Below are 18,209 nucleotides of genomic sequence, written 5' to 3'. Positions count from 1 at the left end.
GGATCTTGGGTTTTTAATAGAGGCATAGTGTACAAAAGCAAGGAAGTTATGTTGAACCTCTATAAAACACTGGTTCGGCTACAACTGGAGTATTATGTCCAATTCTGGGCACCGCACTTTAGGAAGGATGTGAAGGCCTTAGAGAGGGTGCAGAAAAGATTTACTAGAATGGTTCCAAGGATGAGGGACTTCAGTTACGTGGATAGACTGGAGAAGCTGGGGTTGTTCTCCTCAGAGCAGAGAAGGTTAAGAGGAGATTTGATAAAGTAAATAAACTGAAACTGTTCTCATTGGTGGAAGGGTCAAGAACCAGAGGACACAGATTTAAGGTAATCTTAATTAAGGTAATTGGCAAGAGAACCAAAGGCGACGTGAGGAAAGACTTTATTACGCAGCGAGTAGTTATGATCTGGAATGCACTGCCTGAAAGATTCAATTGTGGCTTTGAAAAAGGAATTGGATAAATACTTGAAGGGAAAAAATTTGTAGGGCTACGGGGAAAGAGCGGGGGAATGGGTCTAGCTGGATTGCTCTTGCAAAGAGCTGGCACGGGCTCGATGGGCCGAATGGCCTCCTTCTGTGCTGTAACCATTCTATGATTCGAAAAATTAATGCCAAGACAAACAAAGATATATTAGGAGGGATGATCAAAAGCTTGGACAGAAGTGGGTTTAAGGAGGGCCTTACAGGAGAGGATGGTAGAAGGGCTTAGTAAGCGAATTCTGGAGCCCGGGGCCTAGAAGGCTGAAGGCACGACTGCTAATAGTGTGCAGTGGGGTGAAGTTGGAGGGGGTTACAGAGAGGAGCATGAACATATTTAAACTAAGCCATTAGGGGAGTTCATAATATATTTTATTAATAAACAATTATGAAGCTTAATCAGGGATTACAAAGCCCACTGCTAAACCAGAGTAAGAACAAATAAACTAAATAATGCAGTTTCTTTTTAAATCATGTACAGCTTTAGTGGTGCACACCTCTTGATGAGAGAAGAAATCCCCAGGGAGCCTCTCCAGAAAGGAGGACAGTGAAAAAGTTGACTTCTTCCCTTGTACGACAACAACTTTCAGGTATTCTGGGGAGGGGCTTAGAAAACCATAAAGTGCCTCACTCTGGCACAGTCTCTCGTCTGTCAGGAGTTTCTGTAAGAAGAAAGTTCAGGTGAGAAAGTTACACTAACAAAGACAATGGAGGTAATTTCAACCCCCAAGAACAGGTGGGTTGGGGGCGGGTGGGAGGTTAAAATAACGGCTTTTTGGAATGGAACTGCACCTCGGTTCCAACTCGCCCACTTCTGGGTGTAACCCAGGCAGCTTTGTCTGGGTGGGCACAGCAGACACCAGGAAGTCCCACCCCCATTTAAAAGTGAGCCAATACTTAAAAGGGCAATGCACCTCATTGAAATACTTGAGGTACTTAATATTTTGTGTATTGGAAAACTTAAATGAATTTAACCTTACCTGTTCGGGTTTCCCATCGCTTCCGATTCATGCCAGGTGAAAGCAAATGAGAAGGGCCGGATCCATGTGGTGAGCGCCTTTATTGCACTGCTTGTGGGCCCGGAGGAGCAGGGGTGCTTCATCCAGGCCCAACAAGTTCACCTGGCTGACAGGACCCCTGCGATTGACCGACCCCTTCCCCTCCCCACCGATCCCGACTGACCCCGCCCCCCCCCCCCCACCCAATCCCCGATGCTGGCTGATTCACCCCTGATTCCCGATGCTGGCTGACCCTCCCCGGATCCCAGATGCTGGCTGGACCCTCCCCGGATCCCAGATGCTGGCTGGACCCTCTAATGTCATTCACGACCAACCACCTACCCACCCCTGCCCCCTTGCGATTTTTTGCTGTGCTGATGAAGACTCTCTCCCTCCCGCCCCCCTCTCTGATTTGCAGCTCCTTTCACTGCCAACTTGAAGGATCTGGCTATCTTTTTTTTTTATATTCGTTCACGGGATGTGGGCGTCGCTGGCAAGGCCGGCATTTATTGCCCATCCCTATCTGCCACATGGGAAACCTGGAAGTTGAACTACTCGCCTTCAATTGAGTTGCAATTGGAGATTGCGAAGCCCTCAATTTGCTTCCGGGTTCCCCATGCGCATATCTGCGGGGAACATAGCTCCAAGTGAAAATCATGCCCAATGTCTCAGCAATTTGCTTAGTTACACCTTGGAACCAGCTAATGGAGCAACTGTACTTATAGGAGCAGTTGACTTTTAAAATGGCCGTGAATCCATCGGAAATCAAAATCTTTCTCCAGTCATGGAGATAATCAACATCAACGGTCTAAACCATGGTGAGCCATTTTCACACATCAGCAAACACTTGCACAGTCAGAAATTTTTGATGCTGTGGATATAATCTGACTTTTAGAAGCACCAAGCTGTAGATCTTAATAAGTCATGCAATGTACTGTAATAGTCATTATTCTTAAATGTTTCTCAGTGAGGATTATTGATTGAGAGAGAGACATCAAAAACTGGACATACCCCAGCAATTAGACACTTCTGAAAATGCCATCCGCAAGAGCAGTAAAAAGGTCAAGTTTTACTTCTTTTGTTCACCCTTTTTCAACAGAGATGTATAACCTGATTTTGATGTCTGTCTTGAACTGTAATATTCAGATCATCACAAGAATCATACTTTGAAGATACGGTATCACTGATCTACGCACCAATGTTGGGATCTCCAGAGCATTTGCATCCATGATCCCTCAAACGTCGAGTTCCTGATCTCAAGCATGTTAATGTGTGATAGCACGGAACAGAAGCCAGGCACTTCACCACCACAGAGGGAGGGAGGAAAAATCTGAGGGACGGTCATCACCAGGAAGCTCTTCCATGGCTCTTAAAGGTCAGGTCAGAGTGTCAATGCTGGAGATGTTTTTTTTTTATATTCGTTCATGGGATGTGGGCGTCACTGGCAAGGCCAGCATTTATTGCCCATCCTTAATTGCCCTCGAGAAGGTGGTGGTGAGCCGCCTACTTGAAGCCCTGCAGTCCGTGTGGTGAAGGTTCTCCCACAGTGCTGTTAGCTAGGGAGTTCCAGGATTTTGACCCAGCGACGGTGAAGGAACGGCGATATATTTCCAAGTCGGGATGGTGTGTGACTTGGAGGAGAACGTGCAGGTGGTGTTGTTCCCATGTGCCTGTTGCCCATGTCCTTCTAGGTGGTAGAGGTCATGGGTTTGGGAGGTGCTGTCGAAGAAGCCTTGGCGAATTGCTGCAGTGCATCCTGTGGATGGTACACACTGCAGCCACTGTGCGCCAGTGGTGGAGGGAGTGAATGTTTAGGATGGTGTATGTGGTGCCAATCAAGCGGGCTGCTTTGTCCTGGATGGTGTTGAGCTTGTTGAGTGTTGTTGGAGCTGCACTCATCCAGGCAAGTGGAGAATACTCCATCACACTCCTGACTTGTGCCTTGTAGATGGTTGAAAGGCTTTGGGGAGTCAGGAGGTGACTCACTCGCTACAGAATACCCAGCCTCTGACTTGCTCTTGTAGCCACAGTATTTATGTGGCTGGTCCAGTTAAGTTTCTGGTCAATGGTGACCCCCAGGATGTTGATGGTGGGGGATTCGGCAATGGTAATGCCGTTGAATGTCAAGGGGAGGTGGTTAGATTCTCTCTTGTTGGAGATGGTCATTGCCTGGCACTTGTCTGGCGCGAATGTTACTTGCCACTTATCAGCCCAAGCCTGGATGTTGTCCAGGTCTTGCTGCATGTGGGCACGGACTGCTTCATTATCTGAGGGAGCAGGTGGGAGCATATATGTGGGAGCAGGTCACCTGCTTATCAATTAGTGTATGACCTGGAGAGAGCAGGGAAAAGGAAAGTGAGAAAGGTGATCTGTACTTTCACAAAATGGGTCTATTAAATTTATCTTTCAACCAGAACGTTTGAGTGACTGACTATGTTCTTACTCCTGACTCTCTAATTGGGGGGGGGGGGGGGGGGGGGGGGGGGGAGTACTCTACCAAACAGGGCTCGGTGAGCTCAAGTCGGGAGTGGCTAAAGTGACCCTTTCCCCAACCTCTTTCTCAGGACCACGCGACAAAAACCCAGACTAGAATAGGTAAATCTCAAATAACCCAGAATCCAGATTTCCTTCACAGCGACTAGATGGTTTGACACAACTGAATGCCAGGCACACTCCTGAAATTAAAGAGAAAACGTACACATGACCTACCAAACTTGTATATACCCAGTTTCAATTTACCATTGACAATTGTGTTAATATTGCTACTGGAGTTACCATTTCTGTTTTCTCTTACCTGTAAAAAATTATTCAGCTGATTTTTTGACTTGTCCAGGAACTTGTGATCAATGGATTTAAAGGGTAGTTTACTAATAGATGGCAGCTGCACCTTCTTTAATATTGGGAAACACTGCAAAACACAAAATCAAGTATTAACTGTTTTAACAATGCTGCATTATTACAGGACTAATTTTTAAAGCTGCATAAACTTAATCCACTGTTCAGATCACATCACAGGGATCTGTTCTTCCAGCTAATGTTTACAGCAAATATTCCACATCATTTACACAGAACCGGAGCCCTCACAGCAATAAGTATCTTGCTCTCTGTTATAACTGTACAAGCACATGGAAGTAATGACTAAAAAATGCCAAGAAAGCACTGTGCATTTTAGAGTTCCTCCTTTTGATTCCCACCTCGAGTACTGTGTCAGTTTTGGCCATAGACACAAGAAAGATATTCAAGCTCTGAACTCAGTTCAGAGAAGAGTCATGGGGCTGATGCCTAATGTCAGGGGTCTGAGTTATGACGAAAAGCCAGCGAAATTCAGTCCTGAAAGGAGGCAACTAAGAGGTGATCTCAAAGTACACAAGATAATAAACAGGACACAAACAGTAAATGCAGCATACTACTTCAAGCTAAACAATGACACGAGAACAAAGAGGCCCAGGTTCAAACTAACAAAAGACAAATTTAGGACTGATGTCAGGAAGCCAGGAAGTTTTTCCAGCGATCAACACATGGAATAGATTCCAAATGGGGTAATAGAGGTGAAAATCCTGGAATCATTTAAGAAACAATTGGGTGCTGTGGTAGATAATTGTTGGATCTTTCAAGATGGATGAGCTAGAACAGTGTTGTCCGATACATTAGCCACTAGCCATGTGGCTAATTGGGAATCCAGGTGTGGTTAACTGCATTTTTGATTAGTAAATACAAAATGAATAATAGACAGTGTCATTGGGCATGTGATAATACACATTTACACAGTCAGCATATGTACTTTAACCTTTCTGTGCGTTTGTAGGTAAAACAAAATGCAGTGTGCCAGTATTTTTTGATTGTGTCTGCTTTACTTGCTTTGTGCCTGCTTATCGGTTAACTGCAACATGAGTGAAAATGCCAGACTTCAGCACCCTGGAAACAGCAGCAACATTATACGGAGAGATGAGCTGTCACTGTGGTCAGCTCAACCAATCGGAATAACCGCTCCAGGCCAGCAGAAGAAAGCAAGCCCAACCAATAACGAGCAGCTCCAACAGGGCGCGTTACAGCAAAGGGCAAGCAGCATCCAACCTCGTCCTGGATGGAGAGCATCGTCGCTGGGTCAAAATCCTGGAACACCCTTACCTAATAGCACTGTGGGAGAACCTTCACCACACGGACTGCAACAGTTCAAGGTGGCTCACCACCACCTTCTCAAGGGCATTTAGGGATGGGCAATAAATGCTGGCCTTCCCAGTGACGCCCTCATCCCATGAACAAATAAAAAAGAAAAAGAAATCTGGAACTCTCTCCCCCAAACAGCTATGGATGCTAGGACAATTGGAGTTTCCAAGACTGAGATGGATAGATTTTTGTTAGGTAAGGGTATCAAGGGATACGGAGCAAAGGCGGGTAAATGCAGTTGCGGTGCAAATCAGCCACGATCTAACTGAATGGCAGAAGAGCTCCAAGGGGCTGAATGGCCTACTCCTGTTCCTAATGTTTCTACCACTCGCAACTGCTGGACAAAAACCTAGAAACTGCACTAGAATTCATGCCAAAATTCAAAACATTGGTGAAAGAGAAAGACTGCAATGTTTCACAATGAATGATGGTAGATGTTTGTTCAGTAAATATACGAGCGAAGTACATTTACCTGTATTGTGTGTAAGGCATTTTCTACTAAATTAGTGGAAGTGGCTAAAACAGTGATGCTATTTGCACAACACTGAGCTGGAATAAGTTGAACTGCCTTCCTTGTCCATAACCATCATGTGAATTTAAATACAATATACAGTATCATATGGAGAACACTGCTTGGAAATTACTAGTGACCGTAATTGACGATAACTATGTGATCCAGCACAGGTTATATTCTGTTCTGCAAGTTAGTATAGACCGTTGAATTGGTTGAATAGGCAACTGGAAACAACACAATTTAGGACAAACGAAGTAATAAGCAATCAAGGCATTTACAATATTAGGAAAGTAACTATTTAAATTAGCTCCAGAACATCACAATTATTGAGCAGAACAATAGCACCTTGAATGTAAAGAAATGTCCTGGGGCACTTCAGAAATAAGTGAAAGGAAAGTGGAAACTGAGTCAGAAAGGGAGGGCTTAGATGCATTCTTCAAAAGAGAGAGAGAGGAGAAGAGGTTTAGGGAGGAAGTTTTAGAGAAGAGCACAGAGGCAGCCAAAGGTTTTCCAACAAAGGTGAGGCGAAGAGGGAAGAGGATGCACAGAAGGCTGGAGTCAGAGAAATGCAGGGAGGGGGCAGGGATATAGAGTTGGAGGAGATTGTAGAGATAGAAAGGGGCAAGGCCATTTACAGTTGAGGACAAGGATTTTGAAATTAATGCACTGGGGAAAGAAGTCAGTGTAGGTCAGTAAGAACAGGGTTGATGGCCGAACAGGACTATTTCAGACAGGAACGTGCAGCAGAGATTTGGACAAGTTGGAGTTTATGCAGGGTGGAGGAGAGGAAGCCAGCATTAGAATAGATGAGACTGGAGGTGATAAAGGCAGGTATAAAGATTCAGTGGAAAAAGAGGTGAGGTAGAAGCAAAGGTACACAATGTTGCGGAGAGCAAAGTAAGCAGTCTTGGTGATGGATAAGATGTGGTGCATAAAGCTCAATGCAACGTCAAATTGGACGGAAAGATTGTGAATAGTCTGGTTCAGCCTGAGAGTGTGGCCTGAGAGGGGATGGAGTCAGTGGAAAGGGAGCGTGGTTTGAGATAGATGGTGAAGACAAGTCTTCCTGATGCTAAGCGGGAGGAAGTTGCGACTTGTCCAAGACTTGATGATAGACAAGTAGTCTGAAGGCATATAGACAGTTGAGGATGCGAGACAGTTGACGGTGTGCGGATACACAGTGTGAACTGAGTTTGGTGAGTGTGGGAGTTTAAGGGTTAATCTCTTGTGGGAGTTTAAGGGTTAATCTCTTTAAAATCTAGTGCATATTGCTTCCAACTGTTTAAGTTCAATTGCTATTAACTGTTTAAGTTCAATTTTAAAGTTTAAATTTTTAAGTTTCTGTCAGGCTTCAGCAGAGAGAGCTGCTGTAGCAAGTTAATTGGTTAGCTAGATTCAACTGGTACTTGAAGGTGGGGCAGACCTGACTCATCTGAGTCTCAACTGTAGAAATACAGGGGCCTGTCAGTGCGAACAGCACGTTGTGCGGATACACAGTGTGAACTGAGTTTGGTGAGTGTGGGAGTTTGGTGAAGTGGGGGAAGGAGGTGTTGCTTTGCCTTGCTTTTCCTAACTTTTTCCCCAGAGCGGCAGTGGACCTGAGAGTAGAAGTCTGAGATTGGGGAATAAAAAGCAGCAGCAGACCTGCAACAAGAGACAACTACTGTGCGACATCACAGGTGAGGCAGGAGAGTCCGAGAGGTGAGCACAGTATAAAAGGAGAGACCTAGAGCGGAGGAGAGTCCGAGAGTCTAAGGGCAAGTCATGGCAGCAGACCTCGCACCCGTGATATGCTCCTCCTGCACTATGTGGGAAGTCATGGACACTACCAATGTCCCTGGCGACCATGTGTGCAGGAAGTGTGTCCAGCTGCAGCTACTGGCTAACCGTCTTTCGGAGCTGGAGCTGCGGGTGGACTCACTGTGGAGCATCCGCGATGCTGAGACTATCGTGGATAGCACGTTCAGTGAGGTGGTCACACCGCAGGTAAAGAGTATGCAGGCAGAAAGGAAATGGGTGACCACCAGGCAGAGTAAAAGGACTAGGCAGGTAGAGCAGGAGTCCCCTGGGGCCATCTCCCTCTCAAACAGATATTCTGCTTTAGATACTGTTGGGGGAGATGGCTTATCAGGGGAATGCAGCAAGAGCCAGGTTTGGGGCACCACGGGTGGCTCTGCTGCAGAGGAGGGGAGGAAGAAGAGTGGCAGGGCTATAGTGATAGGGGATTCCATTGTAAGGGGAACAGATAGGCGTTTCTGCGGCCGCAAATGTGACTCCAGGATGGTATGTTGCCTCCCTGGTGCTAGGGTCAAGGATGTCACGGAGCGGCTGCAGGGCATTCTGGAGGGGGAGGGTGAACAGTCAGTAGTCGTGGTCCATATTGGTACCAACGACAAAGGTAAAAAAAGGGATGAGGTCCTGCAAGGTGAATTTAAGGAGTTAGGAGATAAATTAAAAAGCAGGACTTCAAAAGGTAGTGATCTCAGGATTACTACCGGTGCCACGTGCTAGTGAGTATAGGAATAGGAGAATAGACAGGATGAATGCGTGGCTGCAGGGATGGTGTAGGAGGGAGGGATTTAGATTCCTGGGACATTGGGACCGGTTCTGGGGAAGGTGGGACCTGTACAAGCGTGACGGGTTACACCCGAGCAGGACCGAGACCAATGTCCTCGTGGGGGTGTTTGCTAGTGCTGTTGGGGAAGGTTTAAACTAGAGTGGCAGGGGGATGGGAACATGAGCGGGGAGTCAGAAGGGAATAAAATTGAGAGCAGCAAGAGAGGGGAAGACCCAGGGGAAATCTACAATACAAATAGTACAAACAGTTGTTCAAGAACAAGTGAAAGGGAAAAGCGTAGAGCAGCGGAAAGAAAGTGTACTTTAGGCACGACAGAAAAAATAAAAACTAGAAGCCTACGGCGATTAACCCAGCATCAAAGCTGTGGCAGGGGGTTGGGAACCTGAGCAGGGAGACAGAGGAAAGCGTGTCAGGAAGGGACAGAAGGTATGGAGTAAAAGGTAAAGTGTTAAAAAAGGAAAAAGCAGGAACTAAGTGTCACAAAACATATTTGAAAGTTCTTTATCTGAATGCACGTAGCATTCGTAATAAAATGGACGAGTTAACGGCACAAATAACGACGTATGGGTATGATCTTGTGGCCATTACAGAAACATGGCTGCAGGGTGACAACGACTGGGAATTAAATATGCCAGGTTATTTAACAATCAGGAAGGACAGGCAGGAAGGAAGGGGAGGTGGGGTGGCTATGTTAGTAAAGGAAGGAATCACTGTAATACAGAGAAATTATATTGGGACAAAGGATCAGGATAATGAAACAGTTTGGGTGGAGAGAAGGAATAATAAGGGGAAAAAAACACTAGTGGGCGTAGTATATAGGCCTCCTAATAGTTACAACTCTGCTGGAAGAAGTATTAATCAGGAAATAGTCAGGGCATGTAATAAGGGAACAGCTATAATTATGGGGGATTTTAACTATCATATTAACTGGACAAATCAAATTGGGCAGGGCAGCGTTGAGGAAGAGTTTATTGAGTGTATTAGGGATGGATTTCTTGAGCCGTATGTAACTGATCCTACAAGGGGGCAAGCAACCTTGGACCTGGTCCTGTGTAATGAGCCAGGATTAATTAATAATGTCCTAGTTAAGGATCCCCTTGGAATGCGTGACCATAACATGGTTACATTCCATATCCAATTAGAGGGTGAGAAGGTTGGTTCTCAAACAAGCGTACTGAGCTTGAATAAAGGAGACTATGATGGTATGAGAGCAGAATTGATTAAAGTGGACTGGGAAAATAGATTAAAGGGTAAGACGGTATATGAGCAGTGGTGTTCATTCAAGGAGTTATTTTACAACTTTCAAAAAAAATATATTCCACTGAGGAAAAAAGGGTGTAAAAGAAATGACAGCCATCTGTGGCTAAGTAAAGAAATTAAGGATAGTATCCGACTAAAAACAAGGACATATAAGGTAGCCAAACTTAGTGGGAGGATAGAAGATTGGGAAGTCTTCAAAAGACAGCAAAAAGTAACTAAAGGATTGATTAAGAAAGGAAAGATAGATTATGAAAATAAATTAGCAAAAATATAAAAACAGATAGCAAGAGTTTCTGTCGTTATATAAAAAGAAAAAGGGTGGCTAAGGCAAACGTAGGTCCCTTTGAGGATGAGACCGGGAAATTAATGGTGGGAAACATGGAAATGGCAAAAATGCTGAACAAATATTTTGTTTCAGTCTTTACGGTAGAGGACACTAAGAATATCCCAACACTGGACAAACAGGGGGCTCGAGGGGGGAGGAGCTAAATACGATTAAAATCACTAAGGAATTGGTACTCAGTAAAATAATGGGACTCAAGGCGGATAAATCCCCTGGACCTGATGGCTTACATCCTAGGGTCTTGAGGGAAGTGGCAGTAGGGATTGTGGATGCTTTGGTAATAATTTTCCAAAATTCTCTGGACTCGGCAAAGGTCCCGGCAGATTGGAAAACTGCTAATGTAACACCCTTATTTATAAAGGGTAGTAGGCAGAAGGCTGGAAATTATAGACCAGTTAGCCTAACATCTGTGGTGGGTAAAATTTTGGAATCTATTATCAAGGAGACAATAGCGGAACATTTGGATAAACATAATTTAATAGGACAAAGGCAGCATGGCTTTACGAAGGGGAAGTCATGTCTGACAAATTTGCTTGAGTTCTTTGAGGACATAACGTGCAGGGTGGATAAAGGGGAACCAGTGGACGTAGTGTATTTAGACTTCCAGAAGGCATTCGACAAGGTGCCACATAAAAGATTATTGCTCAAGATAAAGAATCACTGGATTGGGGGTAATATTCTGGCATGGGTGGAGGATTGGTTATCTAACAGGAAGCAGAGAGTTGGGATAAACGGCTCATTCTCGGACTGGCAACCAGTAGCCAGTGGTGTTCCGCAGGGGTCGGTGCTGGGTCCCCAAATCTTTACAATCTATATTAACGATTTGGAGGAGGGGACCAAGTGTAACATATCAAACTTTGCAGATGATACAAAGATGGGAGGGAAAGTGGATAGTGAGGAGGACATAAAAAACCTACAAGGGGGTATTGACAGGCTGGGTGAGTGGGCGGAGATTTGGCAGATGCAATACAATATTGGAAAATGTGAGGTTATGCACTTTGGCAGGAAAAATCAGAGAGCAACTGGAAAGTACTGCAGTACAAAGGGATCTGGGGTTCTTATGCAAGAAGATCAAAAAGTTAGTATGCAGGTGCAGCAGGTGATCAAGAAGGCCAACGGAATGTTGGCTTTTATTGCTCGGGGGATAGAATATAAAAACAGGGAGGTATTGCTGCAGTTATATAAGGTATTGGTGAGACCGCACCTGGAATACTGCATACAGTTTTGGTGTCCATACTTAAGAAAAGACATACTTGCTCTCGAGGCAGTACAAAGAAGGTTCACTCGGTTAATCCCGGGGATGAGGGGGCAGACAAATTAGGAGAGGTTGAGTAGATTGGGACTCTACTCATTGGAGTTCAGAAGAATGAGAGGCAATCTTATTGAAACATATAAGATTGTGAAGGGGCTTGATCCGGGTGGATGCGGTAAGGATGTTCCCAAGGATGGGTGAAACTAGAACTAGAGGGCATAATCTTAGAATAAGGGGCTGCTCTTTCAAAACTGAGATGAGGAGAAACTTCTTCACTCAGAGGGTAGTAGGTCTGTGGAATTTACTGCCCCAGGAAGCTGTGGAAGCTACGTCATTAAATAAATTTAAAACGGAAATCGACAGTTTCCTAGAAGTAAAGGGAATTAGGGGTTACGGGGAGCGGGCAGGAAATTGGACATGAATTTAGATTTGAGGTTAGGATCAGATCAGCCATGATCTTATTGAATGGCGGAGCAGGCTCGAGGGGCCGATTGGCATACTCCTGCTCCTATTTCTTATGTTCTTATGTAAAAGTGGTGGGGAGATACGTATCATCAGCAAACATGTAAAAGCTGACCCCGTGCCCACAGATTATGTCACTGAGGGACTGCATGTAGATGAGGAAGATGGGTGCTGAGGATAGATCCTTGCGGGACTCTGGAGAAGAAAAACCATTGCTACGCGTGCGTGGACTGCATTCGGATAGGTAGGAATGGAACAATGCAACGGCAGTCCCACATTGCTGGACAGAGGAGAGGGTTTACAGGATGATTGTGTGGTTAATTGTATCAAATCCTACTGGAAGGTCAAGAAGGGTTAATGCACCACAGTCACAAAGGCTGTCATTTATGACTTTGGCTAGGGCCATTTCTGTGCTGTGAGGAGCGCAGCAGCTGGACTGGAAGGATCAAAACGGATATTTGGTAGCCCACGATGTATTCAAGGGCTTTGGAGAAGAACAGGAAGTTGCAGAAGACGGATCGTCTGAGGGTAGATTTTTTTTTTGAGGAGAGGATGATGACAGCGGTTTTGAAAAAGGAAAGGATGATGTCAGCTAGCATAGGGGCCAGGAAGAGGAGTCAAGTAAAAGCCTACTTCCTGCATTGTCAGAGGTGCCACCTTTTAGTGGAGATATTAAACCAGGTCCTGTCTGCCTGTTCCAGGTAAAAGATCCCATGGCACTATTCGAAGAGTGGGAGCGTTACTGTACCTTGGCCAACATTCTTCCTTCAACCAACACCACCAAAAGCATTTCAAATGGGTTTTCAGCAAATCGTAGGAGTTTACTGCGTGCAATTGGCTGCTGTGTTTGCCTACAGAACAAGTGACCACACATCAGTAAGTAAATCATTGGATGTGAAGCACTTTGGGAAGTCCTGAGAACGTGGTAAGTTGCAACACAAATACAAGCCTTTTTCTTTCTTTCTCCAATCAGGTGACCTTCCGATTTCAGGCTTGCTGCACATTGTATCTAGATGTTTTGCATGGATAAGAGACCTGGGATGCATCACATGACCCAAATTCAGTGAGGTTTCAGTGGAATGGGATTGCCACATGTGAGGTAGAAGACCTTGATCTTCAATGGCACCTCAGGGCACAAATCGCTGCAGGCAGCAGTGAAAAGTACATGACAGGAGGTGGCAAGCCATGCCAAAGCAGACAGCAATACCGAGGACCTGGATGCAAGCGAGGAAGAAGTTCAGAGATCTCATCAGGGTAGCCAAGGTGACTACCACTACCTTACATGCAGTAGATATGTAAAGTACATATAGCACATCATAGTGCAGCATAGCTCTCCCCCCAACCCCCCGCCTCCTCCCCCAGCATAGGCTCCAATACCAGTTGAAGCATCGCTCATGAATGTTCAGACTATTGCCATGGAGGGACTTAGGCTGCAGTGTGAAACAGACTTTCTTCTCTGGCTTCAACAGATTTGGGGATCAGATACAGAAAACCATGAGATAGGGATTCGCTGATTTCACTAGTGCCATCGGGTTTGCTGTCACTCCAATCAGTGGGCATGGAGAACCAGTAATCTGAAGCACACCTGTGACTGGAATGGGCACAAATGCTGGCACGGTCTTTCAGGATAACAATGTCAGATGTCAGCCCTAACTATAATCTTTCAAAGTTCTCTAGATTCAGGAACTATCCCTCTGGATTGGAAAATTGCACATGTCACTCCGCTTTTTAAGAAAGGAGAGAGGGAAACCGGGGAATTATATGCCAGTTAGCCTAACATCTGTTGTGGGAAAATGCTGGAGTCTATAATTAAGGATAGGGTGACTAAACACCTCGAGAATTTTCAGTTAATCAGAGAGAGCCAGCATGGATTTGTGAAAGGTAGGTCGTGCCCGACAAACCTGATTGAATTTTTTGAAGAGGTGACTAAAGTAGTGGACAGGGGAATGTCAATGGATGTTATTTATATGGACTTCCAGAAGGCATTTGATAAGGTCCCACATAAGAGACTGTTAGCTAAGATAGAAGCCCATGGAATCGAGGGAAAAGTACGGACTTGGTCAGGAAGTTGGCTGAGCAAAAGGCGACAAAGAGTTGGGATACTGGGTAGGTACTCACATTGGCAGGATGTGACTAGTGGAGTCCTGCAGGAATCTGTCTTGGGGCCTCAATTATTCACAATATTTATTAACGACTTAGATGAAGGCATAGAAAGTCTCATATCTAAGTTTGCCGATGACACAGTGTAGATGAAAACATAAAATTACAAAGGGCTATTGATAGATTAGGTGAATGGGCAAAACTGTGGCAAATGGAATTCAATGTAGACAAATGTGAGGTCATCCACTTTGGATCAAAAAAGGATAGAACAGGGTACTTTCTAAATGGTAAAAAGTTAAAAACAATGGATGTCCAAAGGGACTTAGGGGTTCAGGTACAAAGATCATTGAAATGTCATGAACAGGTGCAGAAAATAATCAAGGCGGCTAATGGAATGCTGGCCTTTATATCTAGAGGACTGGAGTACAAGGGGGCAGAAGTTATGCTGCAGCTATACAAAACCCTGGTTAGACCGCACCTGGAGTACTGTGAGCAGTTCTGGCACCGCACCTTCGGAAGGACATATTGGCCTTGGAGGGAGTGCAGCGTAGGTTTATTAGAATGATACCCGGACTTCAAGGGTTAAGTTATGAGGAGAGATTACACAAATTAGGGTTGTATTCTCTGGAGTTTCGAAGGTTAAGGGGTGATCTGATCAAAGTTTATAAGATATTAAGGGGAACGGATAGAGTGGATAGAGAGAAACTATTTCCGCTGGTTGGGGATTCTAGGAGTAGGGGGCACAGTCTAAAAATTAGAGCCAGATCTTTCAGGAGCGAGATTAGAAAACATTTCTACACACAAAGGGTGGTAGAAGTTTGGAACTCTCTTCCGCAAACGGCAATTGATACTAGCTCAATTGCTAAATTTAAATCTGAGATAGATAGCTTTTTGGCAATCAAAGGTATTAAGGGATATGGGCCAAAAGGCGGGTATATGGAGTTAGATCACAGATCAGCCATGATCTTATCAAATGGCGGAGCAGGTACGAGGGGCTGAATGGCCTACTCCTGTTCCTATGTTCCTAGATGTCATTTGTAAATTGTGGGAATTTACTGTGTGCAATCGGCTGCCATATTTGCCTACATAACAAGTGACCACACATAAATAAGCAATTTATTGGATGTGATGCACTTTGGGAAGTCCTGAGAACGTAATAAAGTGCAATATAAATGCAAGCCTTTTTGTTTCTTTCTTCGCTCAGGTGATCTCAGACTTACTACACATTGTATCTTGAACTTTTACATGGAACAGAGAGCTGAGTTGCACCACATGACCATAGATGTGATATTTAATGACTGTCGATGTGATGTTGGGATATTATACCCACGTTATACTCTGAAGGATAATTCCCGCTGTCTCAGGTAACCCTGCTAGTGGTATAAATTATTGAAAAATAACTTTGCTTATTTGTTTCAATCACAGCCAACTACAGTGTGGCTAAACTGAAATTGTCTGATCAGGGAAGAATCAAAGCATTACATTACTGCATCAAATTTTAGCTCTATTTTTTGAAGAACAGGAAGCCCTAATAAGTCATGATTAAATACATATGAAAACTAAAAACGCTGATTATAATAAATAAATCACTTTACTGGGATGTAGCAGATATAATTGACAGTGAAAAAACTATTAGATCCAGTCTAAAAACTTTCAGAAATAAGATACCTGTCAAAATAAATTTTGATCAAGTAACTCACAATGTTCATCCATTATTTGTGCTCAACTCCTTATATGGAATGTTCTTGCTTTTGAGAATGTTGCAGTTCTGAAAATTTGAAATGCGTGTTCTTAGGTTTGTTTGTTTGGCATGTCGTTGAGATAATTAGTTTATACCTACTGTACTCAAATAAATGCTGAAACGTCATTATGAAGCCTTACTGTAGAGAGAAGGTGGGGATGTAAACGCAGACTTCAGAACCACTTGGACATGTCTTGCATGTGAAATGCGGCTCCATTTGTAACCTGGCTCTCTAACAAAGCCAATTGAGTTATTACAATTAAACATTGGTTGTATCCAGATTGATTGAAGGAGGCAGTCATTTTTGTTCTAGCAGACTACAGCAAAATAATACATCTGAAATACAAACTGTACTTCCTATTTAATGATGTGGAGATGCCGGTGATGGACTGGGGTTGACAATTGTAAACAATTTTACAACACCAAGTTATAGTCCAACAAATTTATTTTAAATTCCAGAAGCTTTCGGAGGCTTCCTCCTTCGTCAGGTGAACGGTGTGGGACCTCCAGACCCGACTATTCCAATGCTCTCCTCTCCCATCTTCCAACCTCCATTAACTTCAGCTCATCCAAAACTCTGCTGCCTGTATCCTAACTCGCACCAAGTCCCATTCACCTATTACCCTTGTGCTCGCTGACCTACATTGGGTGGCTTGGTGTCAAATTTTGTCCCACACCGTTCACCTGACGAAGGAGGAAGCCTCCGAAAGCTTGTGGAATTTAAAATAAATTTGTTGGACTATAACTTGGTGTTGTAAAATTGTTTACAATTTCCTATTTAATGAGCAGAGCTGTAAGATAAAGGATTCCAACATCAGGGCATTAACAACAACTCGCATTTATATAGCACCTTTAATGTAGTAGGAAGTCCCAACATACTTCACAGAAGCACAATTCCGTTACTAGAGAGGAACAATGTAATTTGTATATTAAAGTTATGTACACCTACTAGGTCGTTTGGAAATATAATAGAAAAATTTAAAGTGGGTTTAAAAATGGCTCCCTTCACCATTGCAGTAAAGCTTCCAGGTATTAGGTGCGGGTTTAAAAATGCAATTAGATCTTGGTTATGTTAATGAGGCCTTAATCCCGATGGACAATACAAACCAGGGAGATTTAAGTAAGCCTGTAATGTTATTAGTGCTGACAACGTAAGATGCGAGTACCTCACAGAGTTTCCTATGTAGGTTCTGGAACTCGCTGAGCTTCCTGGCAACTGCCCAGCCGTAATTTTCTGGATCAGACGGGCTCAACTGCACCATGACAGAGTAGCAGGGCATTTGCTCCCCATTCTCTTCCACAACCTGCCCAAAAAAAGTGAAAAAAGGTTGACTCTACGCAAATACAATTCAGTAAACTCAAAATAGTTAACATTTTCTCCTTGCATTAGTCTATGTGAGTTAATGCCAAGTATCTGACTTAAAAACAAAATTCTTCTGCATAGACTACTTTTGCGCGAGGAACTCAGTGCAAGTTTAAGATAGTTAGGAAAAGTGATTTAGTGCTGTCCAGCCTCCCGCAGATTTCCACAGTTACTCTGTCTGTTTTGTCACTCAAGTATCAACATTTTTCATAAAGAGTCCCAAAGGCAATGTCAATGCCAGGTTCTAAGCAGACAACAGAAGTGAGTGAGAAATCACTTACAAATGAAACTGCCCATTTCCTAGGGTAATAGTGTTCTGCTTAGCGGAATAGAGTACTTTCAAACTCAACAGGGACAGATGCTCCAACAAGTGACGTGGTGTTAACTAGTCAGCATCTTATCAACCCATCTTTACCAGCCTTGCTCAGAATTCACTACATAATCACTACAAATTCACTACAAACTCCTTCGCAAAACCAGCAAGCTTTTTAAAAATAATTAGGTTTAAAAATATATATATTTTTCATTTATTCAGTTTCTCTTTGTTACAGCACCCCAGCACCCCAATGTTTTCAGCTGAAGAGAGTCCCAAGGGAAGGTTTTATTCTAAGCACCTGAATTTGCCATCTGTTATCTTTTGACTGCTGTAGGCTTTCACCTTTCTGTTGTTGTGGCAAATGAGCAGCAAAAAAGGTGCAATGCTTTCAGTCACTAAAGCAGGGAGAACTCTTGAAAATTCATCCATTAAGTTTGGTTACACATATGCAGTTTGGTATCAGCCGTCAGCTCACATCACTCTTCCTCTGAACGTCACAGTAGAAAGAACAGATCTGTATTTATATAACGCCTTTCAGGATTTCAGGACATCCCAAAGTGCTTCACAGCCAACAAAGCATTTTTGAAGTGTAGTCACTTTTGTAATTAAGGGAAACGCTGCAGTCAATTGACACA

At 43.9% G+C, this 18,209-nt stretch overlaps 1 protein-coding gene across 4 annotated transcripts in view; it reads right to left on the bottom strand.

Moving 5' to 3' along the window:
* Positions 1-18,209, bottom strand: part of snx25 (sorting nexin 25) — a 262,889-nt gene that overhangs the window by 25,016 nt on the left and 219,664 nt on the right. For all 4 annotated transcript variants that reach the window (XM_067982600.1, XM_067982602.1, XM_067982599.1 and 1 more), the window contains 3 exons: positions 17,062-17,199; positions 4,273-4,386; positions 978-1,142 (listed from right to left, as the gene is read on the bottom strand). In XM_067982600.1, coding sequence (XP_067838701.1) covers positions 978-1,142; positions 4,273-4,386; positions 17,062-17,199 — 417 coding nt within the window. The remainder of the gene's footprint in view (positions 1-977; positions 1,143-4,272; positions 4,387-17,061; positions 17,200-18,209) is intronic.

The sequence above is a fragment of the Heptranchias perlo genome, chromosome 4 (genome assembly GCF_035084215.1).
Source record: "Heptranchias perlo isolate sHepPer1 chromosome 4, sHepPer1.hap1, whole genome shotgun sequence".
NCBI classification, from domain to species: Eukaryota; Metazoa; Chordata; class Chondrichthyes; order Hexanchiformes; family Hexanchidae; genus Heptranchias; species Heptranchias perlo.
This window is presented reverse-complemented; position numbering and strand designations above follow the sequence as displayed.